This window comes from Sphaeroforma arctica, assembly GCF_001186125.1.
Source record: "Sphaeroforma arctica JP610 unplaced genomic scaffold supercont1.168, whole genome shotgun sequence".
In the NCBI taxonomy this organism is placed as follows: domain Eukaryota; class Ichthyosporea; order Ichthyophonida; genus Sphaeroforma; species Sphaeroforma arctica.
The window spans coordinates 62,709-79,680 of record NW_014040390.1 but is presented as its reverse complement, the minus strand read 5'-3'; the positions used below and the strand labels follow the sequence as shown (position 1 = coordinate 79,680).

General features: G+C 42.8%; 3 protein-coding genes across 3 annotated transcripts; 1 reads left to right on the top strand and 2 right to left on the bottom strand.

Annotated features, from left to right (window-relative positions):
• Nucleotides 1–1,394: 1,394 nt before the first annotated feature.
• SARC_03337 (hypothetical protein) lies at nt 1,395–2,054 on the top strand (the record flags this gene model as incomplete). Its single annotated transcript, XM_014302868.1, has 1 exon — nt 1,395–2,054. The coding sequence occupies one exon, from the start codon at nt 1,395–1,397 to the stop codon at nt 1,851–1,853; it is 459 nt and encodes a 152-aa protein (XP_014158343.1). The 3' UTR covers nt 1,854–2,054.
• Nucleotides 2,055–2,240: 186 nt separating this feature from the next.
• On the bottom strand, nt 2,241–3,853 carry SARC_03336 (hypothetical protein). The gene has a single exon (XM_014302867.1). It carries the CDS (start codon nt 3,715–3,717, stop codon nt 2,395–2,397), a length of 1,323 nt encoding a protein of 440 aa, XP_014158342.1. The 5' UTR covers nt 3,718–3,853; the 3' UTR covers nt 2,241–2,394.
• A 9,868-nt stretch (nt 3,854–13,721) lies between these two features.
• On the bottom strand, nt 13,722–14,100 carry SARC_03335 (hypothetical protein; the record flags this gene model as incomplete). The annotated part of the gene is made up of 2 exons (XM_014302866.1): nt 13,722–13,730; nt 13,810–14,100. The coding sequence occupies 2 exons, from the start codon at nt 14,098–14,100 to the stop codon at nt 13,722–13,724; spliced, it is 300 nt and encodes a 99-aa protein (XP_014158341.1).
• Nucleotides 14,101–16,972: the final 2,872 nt, after the last annotated feature.

Sequence of the window (16,972 nt, the reverse complement as noted above, 5' to 3'; positions counted from 1 at the left end):
CTCATTCATATATACATATTCATGCGTATATTTATTCATGTGCGTGCGTGTACACATTTAGATATGTATATATATATTTATATATATGTGTGTGTGTACGTACACATATTTGTGTATGTCTGTTGGTGGGTGTATATTTATAGAAACACAAATTTATAATCACTGCTAATTTATCATTATTTTTTTAATACTATATACATATATATATATATATATATGGTGTGTGTATGTGTGGGCGTATGTATGTATGTATGTTATATTAATTTATATATATAAAAACATACATATTGATATATATATATATATATATATGTTATATATATATATATATGTATGTATGTATGTATGTTTTTGTGTGTTTGTGCATTAACATTAATATTTATATTGATATAAATATACATATATATTCATATTGATGCAAATCTGTTGTATATTGTTATATATTGTTATTTTGTTATATGCTTATATATATATATATACATATATATACATGTATGCGATATGCGTATATGTGTATATGCGTATATATTTTTATTCCTATATGCGTATATAATTATATACATATTTATATATCGTATATATATGTCTGTGTCTGTGTTTGTATATATATATATGTGTGTGTGTGTGTGTGTATGTATATAAATATACATATATATATGTATATAATATATATATATATATGTATGTATATATATATATGTATATATCTATATATATATCTATATCTATCTATCTATATATATATATATATATATATATGTATATATATCTATCTATATATATCAATGCACGCATATTTATTCCAATTTCACTACATGTGTATGTACGAATATTTATGAATCATTTTCTGTTTTCTATTCCTGAAAGTAATGTTTTAAGTCTCATAGTTTCTGTTTGCTTCGCGAGCTCACCTTAGAATCCAATTCTATCTCTTTGTATCTGGACTTGTTAGGAACTGATATTTGCGTATCTGTTTAAACTACTGTTTTGTGTGTATTGTTTACTTGGATATTCGTTTGCATACTCTGTTAACCATGGGTGTTATTTGCATTGAAACAAGGAACGATTGCTCACCTTTACACATATCTACACCTACGAAATCCACATTTCTCAATTTATTTATTCACGCATATTCATATGCAATTATTTATTGATGGTAGTTGCTATACGTTGTCTTTTATTCTATCATGAAGTCGAATAAGGATCATACATATTTGTTCCTGTTTGTGTACATATTGATGTGAATCCTGATTTTGTATATTTGTAGATTATGTCCGTCTACAAGTATGTTCATGCGCCAATCATATCAACATGTACCAAACTCGTGAGCCGTACTCTGTGTGCAAACATTGTTCGTGCCTATTGAAATTTAAACGTCAATGCTAAGCTGAGAAATGATTGGCTTCGCAACTGTTTCTTTCACTTATCCGCACTTATCTCGTTTCAGGGGTTCGCGGGGCTCAGCACTGCGCATCGAGTTCATTAAAGGGAATGTAAGCATCGATGGGAAGTATCAGAATAACGTGGCAGATGGCGACAGGGCTCTCATAGCTCTCAATCGTATATTCAGTACTGGTACTATGACTGTGTCTGGCGAGTACTACAACAATACGTGCGCTAAAGGCGCATCGATTATAGATTGTATTAGTTCTTTTGCTGGGAAGCTAGTTATAGATGATTCAACAATCTTCGAGGATAATCTTAGCATTAGATACCCAGACCGAGCGATTTGGTTAGAAATAGAGGATCTGGAGGATGGTACTGTATACAAAGATATCATCTACAGTGAGGCTGAGCTACAAGAGCTGACGGCTGATTTGATTATCACTCCAGAATACACAGTCGACACCTAGGGCTATGGATGAAGCAAGTTAGTAACAGCAAGCACGATGGAAAGCCACACCGTTGCAATATCATTGACTTCAGTGTTGGCGACTAAAGGAACGGAATCGACAATCATATCGATGTCGATGGCTGCAGATATATAAATAAAACCGAATTTTGCGTCCAGAGAGACTTCGTTCGACGAGGTGGACACTGTCGTGATTGATGAAACTCTAAGTGATGTGTTTACCTTATTGATAGCAATCTAATGGGTGACAAGACAACACCTTGGTAATATCCCTCGTATCAGGAAGTGCCAAGTTATCGTATGCCTATTCAGAGATTTGGCAGAATGTTTCAAATGCTTTTTGTGCTTATGGAGTCTGTTTTTCTCGAGTACTTCGTAGTCTCATGCTGTAAAATATTTATGTAACATCATCCGTATTATTTATTACCACTACAAAAAGAGTACACACACTGATAGCACACTCTGATGGTATTTGGTCTCACTCGACATAACCATTGACTCGAGTGCTAAAAACGCACTGCACGACGAACACTACACTAACACTATGTCGCCTTATCTTTCGGCATTTTAGGGTTGGCCTCGTCGAACAAAGCGCGAATCTCGGGTGTCTGCTTGGAATTTATCACAAAGACGGATCCGTCTATCAATTGCAATGCGATGAAGTTTTTACGCGTTCGCTTGTTGAGCGGAGTATCGATCTTATCTGTGTGTACGTGATGCAACTCTTTGATTTTTTCCCACGCGAAGCGGTGTAGGATGCTTTTTCCCTCCTGCGACATGATGATAACACCATCTTTATCAGCACTTATTTTAATTGCGGCCGCGCGCAGAGGCTTTACCGAATACTTGCCTCCCAGCGCCCTCCTGTGTTTGATGCCCTCAACGATATATCCTCTATGACCCGGGTAGAAGAAAAGTTTTTTCCTCAGCACCTTCACATCCATCTCGCCTTTAGTTTCCTCTGTGTTAGTAGCTTCCTTTAATTCTGACTTCTCACTCTTGTCATTGTTGTCGGGTTCAGATTCGACCTTGATATCCGGCTTCACCTCTAAGGCAACGTCCTTGGCGTTAGACTCCAGTGGTACATCTTTGGTCTGCGACCGAGACTCGGCATTCACAGCCAAAAACAGATCGAAAGGATCTACTGTACCGGATTGAGGCTTTCCCTGATTGTTCTGCTGCGGTTGACCGAACGAGTGTTCCGGTGGAACATAAGCCGAGCTCGCCCCGACAGTTTTACCACGCGCACGAGGTACAGGATCAAACATATCGAAAGGATCTAAACTATCCTTTGTTTCCACCACAGGCTGGGCGAATGTAAAAGGTGCGCTCACAGAGTTTTCATCATTCGTGTCGCTGACACTCACAGCATGCGATCTGAACCTCATCGGTTGAGATACCTGCGGTTCGTCATAATTCGGCTGCTGCTGATTCATTTGAGGTGTTAACGACATATTTTGGAATGAAATTGTCGGAGGCCCCTGCTGCGTGCCGGGTGCAACACTATATGTATTGAAACGGGGTCGACTCATGGGCTGCACAGGCATCAGTCCACCCATTTGCGGCGGCTGAGCATTGTACATAACCTGTTGTGGGGTGTAAACGCCCAAATTCGGATTCATTGATTGTTGCGATCCTGGTCCACTTGTGTCACCTATTACAGGCAGTCCTTGCTGATATGAATTAAACTGAGGAAGTGCATTTGTCTGCTGAAACGAGTTTCCGTGCATCGTAATATTCTGCGCAGAACTATGACCCTGCATAGGTGTGGGTTGCGACTGTTGCTGCGACTGCTGTTGTGGAACTGTTTCTGATGTCGTTTGCTTCTGAGGCAAGGGATTGAATTGGGCGAAAGGGTCCGACATAGTGCTAAATCACTTTCAATTCGATTTTTTAATGTGGCGAGTTTGTATTTGTGTCTAAATCACGATCATGTGTATCATATATGTGTATAGATTGTATATATAATTTAATACTATAATATATTTATGACTATGTATATATATATGTGCCAACTGCCGACTGCCAACTTGTGCATCGCCCATCTTGAATCATCATCATGTGCATATAGTCATAACACATAGTCATATTTCAAGAACAATAAAGTTTCCACAAAACTCTCAATGTCGGATCGGCTTTCGCGATTTACACTTGGCCGCTCTATGTACTGAGTACTCAGTCTCTCCTCTCTCGCGAGAAAGACTCTCTCTGGACTCCTGCTGCTGGCTGACTGGCACTCTCTGTTTGCTTTGTGACTTTCTCCTCTCTCTCTCTCTACTTAGTCTACACTCTACTCACTACTGAGTACCGACTCTACTCTCTACTCTCAATTTAGAAGTAGAGAGAGAGAGAGTAGTCCCTCCCCCAATTATTTTGCCTTTTGGAGAGTGAAAATGTCATGATGCGGTGAGGTAAACAACTTTTGTCGGGTAACTGGAATCCAAATATGGTAGTATTTGCTGTTTTCTATTGTTTATGTACATTTCAGGTTCAGGACTTTACTCTTTATTCTTTAGGCTTCAGTTTTTTCTCAGCCCGGTCACCCCCAGGCAGCCTAACCTCAAGCCGTTTTCCGTTAAAACTTTTATATTTCGAATAAATATACGTTTACGCTCAACTTTTATTCCATATACGGTCCTTGTTTGCTCACAGGTGCTTGCGGGTCTAAACATCTAAGTGTCAATAATACGCGTTTACCCGTGCCCCCAGGGCCCCATAACGTAATGAGCTTAGCGGCCGGTGCCCAATGCCCACAGACCAGTGAGACATCAGACAACAGTGGCACCCGGCACCGACTCTATTTTTATAATAGCGACACCTTAAAAACTATATAACACCCTAACAACTATGTATGTAATGTCAACCATGTTTACCTCCGATTTAAAATAATGTTGGTGTTGTAAGTACCGAACTGTTCGGTAATGTTCCTGGGCGTTAATAAGAGTGGGAGAACTTCTAAGTGTGCGCGATAACTTATAAGTGTGAAAACTAATAAGTTTGAAAAGTTCTAAGTTAGATTGTGCGGTTTGTTGGCGAACGGCCGCGCAGGCTCGAAAGAATAGGAGGTTCATGTATGATTGGTGCTTTGTGAACCGAAGTGCGGGGTAATATGAGCTGGAGGTTGGCAGATGACGATGTATGTCGAATGGACTTGTAGGCTCGAAATAGAGTAGATACACGATTTGATTGGCGGCAGGATTCTCAAGGGAATCTTTCGGAGATAGTACAAATACGTGGTTTAGTTCATTCAAGAAGTTCATTCTGCTAAGGTAGACGTTTATTCAACTACCAAGGAAATAAAACTAAATTCACCGTTACATTGTGTTTTGAGTCGATCAATATTACAAATAAACGATAGTAGAAAATGATTTACGAAAAGGATAATGCAGCTGGGACTGGGCAACCTCTCTGAAGATATGTGAGAGGGGAGCCGATGACGACACTTATAGGATTACGTCAGGGGTACCAAGGCTTATGAGCTCGAGGCGAAGAAAGGAGGGTCCCGCCCAGCGATGGCACTTTAAAAGGAGGTTACACCGGAGACGAAATCGGAACTGGAGGGCTATATTAGCAGACTGTTATTGAGTCGAAGGATCTGTACATCGCGGCTGCAGCTTTGTATCCAGCGTTTAAGGACCCATTTGAAGTGAGTGGAACCCTGGCGGATTTTGCCAAGTCAATAGGAGGGTGGGGATCTAATCCTGAAAAGGTTATTGAGCATCTTCGTGCGATTTATTACTATGGTGCTCGGCATGTTGCGGCGAAGGCTGAAGCAAAGAAAGTGCTCCCAGAACGGGATCCATTTACTGGGGTGCCTTCTGAGGACGAATAGAGCGAAAATGAGACTGAGGAGGAAGTCGCTACGGTCAGTGATAGCAGGGATAATAGCGAAAGTAGTGACAGTGAGGACGAGGATGCTAAGAAGAAGAAAGGAGTGCCTGCAGTGAAGGTTGCTACAGTAGGGAAGAAGGCTGATGTATCAGACAAACCAAGGGCAGCAGCTAAGTTGAATATAGAGGCTAGGCAGAAACGGCGTGAGTATGATGCTTTGTGCAAGGTGATTTGTAGGAATGCTAAGAGCGCGAATCAGCATGGGGCACGCTGGATGGTTCCTATGCTGAGGGATGATGACTATGTGGATATGCTACTTAAATTGGCAAATGATGTGAGCTCTAAGGACGTAGTGATGGAGGGTTTAAAAGGATTGACTGAGCGATGTTTAAGGTTGAAAGCCTTATTTGCGAGTCGCAAATCGGAGAAGAACATGGTTCTGAGAATGTTTGAGGCAGGAGGGTTAGCGCGTCAAGAAGAGGGGGAACAAGCGGGCCGGAGACATCAGGCGAGGGTAGCTGCGAGAGCAGGACAGTTGCAAGCAGCTGCAGCTAGACATGAGTCCAGGGTTTCAGCGATGACAGGTCTGAGAGGGGCATGCTTGTTTTGCAAGCAGGATGGTCACTATGTGAAAGAGTGTCCCGTGTTGAAAGACGTGGTATGTCATACGTGTACCAAAAGAGGTCATACTGCGAGATTCTGTCCTACAACACGATCCGGGGGTAATGTATCGGCAGCAGCGTCTGGGGAGGTGCGTATGAGTGCAAATGGGACACCTGAATTGTGACATGCGGTGGCGGCTAGTTATAAAGGACCAGGCCAACCGTTGATCTATAGTTATGTGGAGAGTGAACAGTGTTATGTTGATATGTTTGTTGATCAAGGCGCCGATATGTCTATGATTTCTAAGGGTTTGGCAGAGAGTCTGGGGCTGGTTGCTCAGTATGATTTGTATGGAGAGTGGGTTACGGGATTTGGTGCTCCACTTTATGTGAAATACAAGGTGCGAGATGTTGAGGTTGTTTTGCCTAAGGAAGGAGGGTTAAGTTGGATATGTAGGTTATGGATTGGATTCCACACAATGCGGGTATGTTGTTAGGTAGACGTGAATTGAATGGGTATGGATTAACTGGGACAGTACTCACTAGGCAAGGGGTGACTAAGTATACACTGTTTCTGGTTGAGGTGGTAAGAGAGAAGCCATCAGACTTTAAGACCTGGCTGAACAAAGAGGCATCTGAGCCGGTGTTAGATTATATTCAGCATGTAGCGGCGCCGTTATTATATCAGCGAGCAGAACAGGTAACACCATTTGATAATATGCAAGATGATGGGGGTTATGATTCAGGTTATGAAAGTGATGGATCCGGGGGTGAGGATGATTATCTAATGTTCGATACGAGTTACTTGGAACTGTTGGCTGAAGAACTGGGGAAGTATATAGAAGAATTGGCAGAGTTGGTGGCGGCTATTAGGAGGGTGGCGGCTATTAGGAGGGTGGCGGCTATTAGGAGGGTGGCGGCTATTAGGAGGGTGGCGGCTATTAGGAGGGTGGCGGCTATTAGGAGGGTGGCGTACAATGACAAGAAACCGAAGTTTGTGAAGGATCGGATGCTTAAGCTTCAGATCAAAGAAGGAGGGGCGCCTTTGAGACAAGTATATGCGGAGAAGGATGTGCGACTTATAGAAGTGATGACGAAGAAGGTGCAACTATTGCTTGAAGCTGGGTTGATAGAGAGGGTGCAAGATACGGATTGGCTTACAGTGCCGAAACTTGTATCTAAAGTGCCGGGTAGTAATCCCAGTTATGATGAACCCAAGGATTGGAAGATGTGCATAAATTTTATGCGTACGAATTACCAGCTAAATTCGGGTACATATCCGATACCAACAGAAGAACAATTTCTGGCAACAGTTAAGGGACGCAAGTGGAGAACTAATGCGGATGCTGGAAATGGTTTGGGGCAGTTAATGATAGAGCCTGGTAGTCGAGGGGTTCCTGCATTTTTGACGACCTGGGGAGAGAGATTCCAATTTATTGGGATGCCGTTTGGTTTGAAGGAAGCATCATTTGTGTTCCAACAATTAATGGATGAGACATTGGAAGAATTAAAGGAATTAAGACGTACATTGATGATACCGCGTTAGGTTCGGATGATCCAGCTGAGCATTGGGATGGTATTGTGGAGATGATCAGGCGCTTTGAAGCAAAAGGGAAACAGTTGCGGCTGTCAAAATGTAATTTCGCATATCGAGAAGATCCTGTAGTCGTGATGGGTCGAGAAGTTACAGATAAGGGTTCGATGATAAGTGAAGTAAAACTTCAGGCGTTATTAGATATGCCCAGGCCCAAAACCAAGGCCGAAGTCAGGTCGTGGTATCAGTGTTTTGGATGGTGGGCGAGATACGTTCCGAATTTCTCAAATGTATTGGCTCCGATTAGTGATTTGACTAAGAAGAAGGTACGGTTCCAGTGGGATCCTGAACAGGAGAAGGCTTTTCAGTCGGCTCGGAAGATTTTTCAGGCGAAGACAGTCTTGGTAGAACCCAGACGAGAGGAGCAACTTAGGTTGCAGACAGATGCGTCGGATTCGGGTATAGGTGCTTGTTTATGTGTGAGAAGAGATGGAGAATGGCTTCCTGTGGGCTTTGTGAGTTCCAAGATAGATTTCCATGCTAATTTGTCTCTGACAGATAGAGAATTGATAGCGCTAGCATATGGGTTTTTGAAGTTCGCGGGTTTGATTAGGAGATCGTACGAGATGCTTATAGTAGAGATGGATCATCAGCCTTTAATTAGTGTTGTTCAGCAGGTAGAGTTCATGTCGGATCCAGTGGCTAAGAGACGGTACAGGAATGTTCTGTATGTACGATCGTTTAATATGGATCTACGGTACCTGGAAGGACCAAAAAAACAAAGTTGCGGATGGAATTAGTCGTATACCGTGGTGGTTTGATCCTATTATGGTGCCTGTGTCGGTAGAGGGTGTTAAGTTCGCTGCATGTGCAAAAATGGGTCTGCCAGAGATTGATGAAGGTGTTGATTTATCATTTGATAAAGTCTGCAAGAGTGTGGAAGACAGGAGGGTCCGGCTGGCGGTGGTTAAAGAGAAGCTGCGAGTGTTAGAGGAGAGTCTTGATGAGAAGGTCAGTGCCGACTTCAAGGCTCGTGTGGGTTTATTGCATCAGCAGGTTACTGCAGTGATGGAGAGAGGTATTACTAAGATGTGGGAACCGGATGTAATGGCTAGCGAACAGCTTAAGTGTATTGGTATAAGTGTATGTTCAGAACTTGTTCAGCCTTTGCAAGAGTACGATATTACGCTGGTACATTAGACTTTAGCGCATGCTGGGGCAGATAGGATATGGGAGTTTCTGAAGGTTAAGTATGGAGATGAAGTGTTGCGTTCGTAGGTTGTGAAGGTTTTGAAGAGTTGTGTTGCGTGTCAACAAGTTGAGGGGCTTCGTGGGACTACAGGGTTGTTAGTGCAGCCTGAGAGGCCGAAAGGGGTTGCAGTGTGTATAGGTATGGATCATTTGACCTTGCCAAGGACAGTTCATGGTTTCGAAGGTATAGTTGTGGCTATAGATCATTTTTCGAGGATGGTGTGGTGTCGGCCATACACGTTGGAGGAGAAGAATACCAAAGGGGGTATAAGAGTTTGTTCAATATCAAGTGCTGCCTTGGGGTACACCTAAGAAGGTAGTGATGGATGAGGGTGGTCCGTTTGCTTCAGCAGATATGAAACGTTTCTGGGCAGAGAGAGGTGCAGAATATCATTACGCAATGGTAGGGCAGAGAGGGTCTTGCGTACGATTGTGGATTGGCTTGCTAAGAGCTTTCCGGTTGGGGAGGAAACCTTATGGCCAGCATATATATATCCAGTTATGTTGGCGTACAATGCGGCAGTGAATTCGGCCACGGGTATCAGCCCATACTATCATGTTACGGGCCGGCATTATACGGGGCAGGTTGATAGAGTAATTCAAGCGAAGTTGTTAAAGATGATAGGTTCTGAGCTTCTGAGTGAAGCTGCTGTGAGGGATAGATGAAGTGGTGAAGGAGGCGCAGGCAAAGACGGCAGACAAGAATAGAAAAGAGGCACCAAATTGGCAGCCGGGGCAGTTGGTTTGGTATACTGGTAGGTCAAAGAATAGTACGTTGGCAAAAACTTATTTAGTGAGAGGCACGATTGTTATGAGGGAGCACTTACAAGGGATGTACAAGGTCATAATTAATGGGAAGGTTAAGTTAATACATGTGGATCAGATTAAGGTGAGGTTAGAGGATCCGAAGCATGAGGCCAGTATTAGAATGCGTAGGAGGGAAGCTTGTTTGATCTGGCTCTACAATTATACTGGTGAAGGGGAAGCTAGTGTTACAGAACTTGATGAAATGGTGGCAGTAATGCGATCAACAAAGATGGGGAGGACTTGGTTATATGCCATGAATTCAGCTTTTAGTATATATATAAATACGATATTCGATGCGGCGAAGCGAGGTGAGAGTAAGGGCGTGGTAGAAGATACTTTGGATTAGGCTATGAAGCATCACTTCAATAAGAAAAGGTGGAACAAGTTGCAGATGTTCTTCCAGTTTGCGAGGGATCCAATTTTGTGAAAGAAGCAGTTGAGTAAATGGTTGAATGAATGATCTCGACATTAATGTCTTGTTCATTGGGGAGGTGTAATGTCAACCATGTTTACCTCCGATTTAAAATAATGTTGGTGTTGTAAGTACCGAACTGTTCGGTAATGTCCCTGGGCGTTAATAAGAGTGTGAGAACTTCTAAGTGTGCGCGATAACTTATAAGTGTGAAAACTAATAAGTTTGAAAAGTTCTAAGTTAGATTGTGCGGTTTGTTGGCGAACGGCCGCGCAGGCTCGAAAGAATAGGAGGTTCATGTATGATTGGTGCTTTGTGAACCGAAGTGCGGGATAATATGAGCTGGAGGTTGGCAGATGACGATGTATGTTGAATGGACTTGTAGGCTCGAAATAGAGTAGATACACGATTTGATTGGCGGCAGGATTCTTAAGGGAATCCTTCGGAGATAGTATAAATACGTGGTTTAGTTCATTCAAGAAGTTCATTCAAGAAGGTAGACGTTTATTCAATTATCAAGGAAATAAAACTAGGTTCACCGTTACATTGTGTTTTGAGTCGACCAAGATTACATGTATTTACTATTTGCACCGCCCTACAGGGCGTACAGGGGGCTACACTACCGCTACAGAGCTATTTACACTGCTATTTACAGCCCGAGGCCCTGACTCCTGTGCACCGAGAGGCCACAAGAACTTTGTTTTTTTTTCATTAAAAAGAAGTATATACCCACGACAAGTCAGGCCGCCAGACCGCCATGCCGGCCAGGGTCCCTGGGTCCCAGACCACAGGGCCCAGGCCCCAGGGTCAAGGGACAAATAAATTTGTCTATCTCGTCAGTTTTTTTTTGTTTTTGTTTTTTTACAAAACCAATCAAATAAAAACAAACAAACAAAAAAAGGGGGCAACAAACATAGCCTCTTTAGAATAAAACACCACATTTTTATTTTTATATTTTGTTTTGCTATAAAAAAACACTGTTATAAAAACAAAAAAATAGACGAGGAAGAAGAAGAAGAAAACAGAATACATAAAAAAACATTGAAAAAGGCGTAGAAATTTCATCACTCTGTAGTAGTGGTCAGCATTATTACTCAGGAATTAAGCGACTGTCTCGAGACACGTAGTATCCCGGAGATCTAGTTCCAAAGACAGTCGCACTTCTATGTCTATTTATATCTAATATATCTGTCCTGAACCACTATTACAATATAACTATCCAACCCCACCCATGTGGTGGTTGGGTCCAACCTAAAAACCTCAGTTCGGTCATGGTCCTACAGGGCAGGGCCGATCATACATCGTCCATCCCCAATGCGGATGGACATCCAACTAAGGTCCGCCCTACTACGACCCCCCTCCCCACCCCCAAGTCCTACGACTTTCAAGGCGTGGGAATAACTAACAGGACTTAGTTCACCACTCCAGTGAACAACACTAAACCACAGCTCATCACAGCAAACCTAACTAATTCCATCGCAAACCTAACTACTCGCCAACGCGGCTATTCGCGACTAATCCCCGGGACAATACTCTCTATCTAACGACTGCGCTGACAACTGAGCTCCCGTGTGCTTCAACCTAGCTTGTGTAAGAATGATCGTGACTGCCACTTGGTAAGAGCCTTAATATCCTCAATCACACAGGACGTACCTCTAGCCGTTCTTTATTGAATAATTTTCACTAGAAGTACTAAGTGTACATGACCACATGTCTAATTTTTAGATAGACATAAAAACGTAAGTCAAGTTAATACATCGGCTAATATAAATAAAATTCCATCTGAAGAAAAGTTATTAAAAAAAAGAAAATGACTTATTGGATTTTGGAGATTGGCGGGAAGACCAAAACCTGTAAGTAGTAGTTCAGAGATTATAAAATTTGGTTTATAATATCCTACATCTTCTATCGTCTCAAATAGGTCCACGTAAATGAGTCATACCAAACACTCAGGCTATTGGAGCCATCAAAGTGAATTTAGAACACTTTGATAATTTTGGAAAAAGAACTTGTATTAAATTATTTCAAATACAAATAAAAACCAATGTGTTAGCTCATTTGATCTTAATATTTTAGATTGACCGGAGGCCGTATTTCTACATTGCAAAATGTTGAACACTTCCTCATCCACTCATGCGTGCGCACATCCTGGTGAGCGTTGGTAACCCGAATACATTTTCTGTATGTCCCATTGAGACTATACTGGAATCGGATGGCCGGTTTATGGGTACGGTAAGCGTGAACCAACTCCTAGCGTTCCCGTGACGATAAAACCTGCATATGGGGATTCATAAAACATATAATCCCCAAAAGCCGATTTAGAAACATTACCTCGAGGGATCTTCTCCTCCTGTCCAAAGGGTGGAACATAAGCCTTGAGTTTCTTGACATGGACCCGATATTCCTTGTTCAAACCAGTATCAAGTAAATAATGAACAAGCGGTAGCATCAAAGCAGTAACAACCGCTGGACCATCATCCATCTCTAACTTATGTGATGTGTTGGTCTGCCAAAGGCGTGTACAACACCTGTCGACCAATCGCAAATATTGGACAATCGACCCGGTTGATATCCGCCGAGCGCTTTTGGGCCCGACGTGCATACGCAATATGCTCCGCCGCTTCCTGCTCCCGTTGAGTAGGCAACTGGCCAATAAGAACCGTAGGATCAACCGCCCCAACATCGGCATCCAACAGACGCTCAACTTCCTGGTCCACCGGATGAGGATATACCCGGCCCGTATCAAGAGTATAAGGAGCCATATCAATAACCGTAGAATGCGATGCATTATAATTAGCAGTAAAGATAGGTACTTCATGTCTCCAGTTATGGTGCAACCCGGCACCTAATGATCGTTTCAATCATTCTGCATAGTTCTAAAAAAAAAAACACTTCAATACGCCCATTACCTGCATGTTCACCCACTGATACTGTATATATACGACTACCCGTACTAACTGCGTATGCTGCAAATTTATCACTAATAGGAGCACTTTGCTCATCCATCACATATTCACCAACAGCTGCATGTGGGCGCAAATGTTCTTCACAAAATTGTATCACCCGAGCCGTTGTCAACTCATCATGCCGTAAACACGAAGTAAAAGCACGCAACGAAAAACCATCCTACGCTGCAAGAACATACCTGAAACCATACTGGTCCTCTGATAAAACCAGAAGGACCGTATCAGCTTGCTGTTCGATATCCGAAGCACGTTTCGGTTGCTGAAAAAGGCCCATCTTACGCCCAAGCAGTTGTGGTTATCACTTGAATACATTCTTCATTTGCGGCTATAATGGTCGAGGGTGTCAATGTCCTTGGTTTATTCTAGCCACATTTGGTTTGAAGGAGCATGCGGAGCCGATCCGCCAACAAATGACTATATCCACAGTGATAGATCCATACAACCTGTAAACCCGTCTGGGCCGAGACTAACTGACCTGCAGATGTTAAATTAAAACGTTCTATACGTGCCAAACCCGTATCCAAATCCACAATCGTAGGAAGCACATTACTTACCACCTGCTCCTGAACACCCTTACCTGGACGATGTGTATACAACGGGTTGTCCGTCGACGGGTGGTGACTAATCACATACTCAATCTGTGTGGATTGCACAACTGGACGAACATGCAAACGAGGAGTCACATCCGACATGTCCTGGACCACATCCGGGTCCAAACTAGCACCATAAACCAGATCCCCCGTCCCTAAAGGGACCTCTTGTAAATCCACCCGCGGCGAGATAGGGGGCAGGTCCTCACACAACTGCCCAAGATCTAAGGCATACTGTTCCAAACTATCTAACATACGGGTATCCGCCAGGACATGTTCTCGCGGTTTAATAAGAATACTAGCATTCTCATGTTCAGCCGACGGTGAAGGAACCACATCATCCGCATCCAGGATTTCAAAATCCCGGTTCAAAACAGGTTCACGATCACGAAAACCCTGTTCAAAATCAAGAAACTAACTCTCCTTCTTACCACCCGAAACAGCCCGAGGAGGTAATAAGGACTGCGTTTTGCCGAACCCCATTTTGTAATGGCCGGGCCTCCACATTAGTCTCTGTGTTATAAACGTACTCTTAAACAGTACATAAATTATAACCGTACTCTTAATAGTACGAGGAACTTAAGTTTCCTAAATAGTTTTTAATAGTTTTATTATTTAATACCTTTCCATTTTACATATCAGATATTTGGACGAGGCCATTAAAAGGCCCCAGTAAAATACCAAACATAAGAGTTGATCTAGTTCTATTAATAGAACTATCTTTATTTTCCAACTTTATTTATATCTGAATACTTCGGTAGCGAGATGGCTCGACCGAATATAGGCTTCTAGGGACTATAAACGTTACCTAGTTGATCCTCCGATCAGCCAACCAGATGTGCCAGTCTGATGAAGGCTAAGTCGGTAATTCTTGATAAGTGGCAAGTTATGTCTTCTTGCGAGTATAATCTCTGTAGTCGGAATACGACTTGTGCCTATATTAAGCGCCCTAGAACCATCGGGGTTATTTACCTCGTATGTTCCACTTTTAGTGTCTGCTACAGAGATTGTATATGGACCTATCCATTTAGATGTTAATACAGTAGCATCGGAATTACGTTGACAGATATTAACTCTGTCACCGACCTGATACTCTGCTATCTTCTTGGTAGTGTTCCAACGCTTTTGCCTTTTTATTAAGGCTGTATTGTTTATTTCTCGCAAGCAAGGATATACAACGTTATAAATACGTTGTACCTTCTCTAACCATGGTAACTCATGGTGATCAGGCTCGTCCTTGTTAAAGGGGATTTGTAACTCACTATATCTGCCACGAAAACAGTGAGCGGGTGTAGTTCCTGTAACCGGATCAGCACACTCGTTCATCTGTGTTTGTACCCACTTAAGGTGGTACGGCCAATCATCTGCATCATCCGCTAATGCAGTACGCAAGAAGAACTTAAGTCTTCTATGGCGCGTTTTATTCACGCCTTGCGTTTGCGGCTTATATGGTACACCTCTCTTGTGGCATATGCCTGATACGAGTACTAGCGATTCCATTACGTCATCGCAGAACTCACTATCGTTATCAGTGCACATAATACCTGGTCACCCGTGGTCAGCAAAGACTTGGCAACATAATTCTGCCACGGTCTGCGTATGTAGTAAACACATCAAAATACGATACTAAAACCTACTGAGTCTCCCTGAGGCTCAGTGCGGTGTATTTGTTTTTATATTTGATTGTCTACGTGGTCTACAAATAATTCACCTCGTGTAAATTATTTGTAAACTAATTCCAACTCCACACTGATAGTGGTTTAAGGGGACTTTTACTACACTCCCCTCAAGCTCAAGCGTCACCAGTGATTGAAGAGCTTCAAAAATAAATGACCTCTTAAACTATTGAAAATTAATCAAATAAAATCTAGTAGTGTATATTAAACAAAATAAAAAAACTAGTGAAAATCCTTCTGCTGATTAAGTTGGTGCCTTGGAAACTGGTCTTTTGAAACATCTCGGCTGTGCTGATATATTTTTACCCCCCAAAAAGCTAGGGTATCCGCTGGTATGTTTTTACCCCGCCATAAGCTAGGGTATCCGCTGGAGTTATACTCGCCTATAAGCTCGAGTTGTGGAATCGTCGTTCGCCTCTACACCGTGGTGAAATCTCACGAGGAGAGACAAACTACGATCCGAAAGTAGATGGTAGACATCTAGTATACATCAACGTAACGTTGGAATTATTGGTGTTGCGCCGCGTTCTTCTTCTGGCGAGTTTGCTCCGCTTTGTGGTATGCAGCGATATCATTCGGATCGTCAAAGGCTTCGGCTGACTCCCAAGTTGGATCACCTTCCCGCCAGCGAACCAAGTATTCTGTATTTCCTGTGGAATCATTCTGTCTATGTCGAATGATGTACGGAACGAGGAACTATCCTGCCACATATGATCTTCTAAAGGTTTTTCGGTGGCTCTATGGACTAATAGTAAAAGTTCCACTCTAACTGGTTTACCTTTGAAAGTATCTGGAAGTGAACCATCCTTGTGTGTCAGTTCATATCCGTGTCCCTGTCTGGCTTTGACAACGTATGGTCCAAACATTGGTCGCATTGCTTTGATTGTGCGACCTTCGGACCGTACCATTACCATATCCGTTGGTTGAAAGGCGATAAAATCGTAAGCATGGAGACGGTCAAACTGCCTGGATAGTGTGTCTGCGTATTTCCGTGCAAACAATCCAGCCGGTGTGCCCAAGCCTCATTGGTGACCGGCTGATTCCCCGGAAGGTCATCCGTGAAGTCAGCAAGCGGAACATGACGGCGACCGAAGTAAGCACTGAATGGTGCTGTCTTGTGTCGCCGAGATATTCGGAGGTTCTGGCACAGCATAATAAGTGGTAGTCGGACATCCCATGCCGTTGGTAAAGATTCACATAGCTTGCGAACTCCTTCGTGTTATGTCTCTGTGTCTTCTCTCCGCTGCTCCCAGAACCTGAGGACGATATGGTGGCGACTTCGCATGCTTCACTCCAATTTCTTGAGTTATTAGTTTAACAATCTTGTTCGAAAACTCGCCTCTTTCGTCTGATTGGATTTTCCTGGGAAAACCATGTTCCCCAAACACCTCCATAAGTTTCGATGTCACAATTTCTGCTGACTTCGTGGCCGTTGCTCTTAATATCGAGTA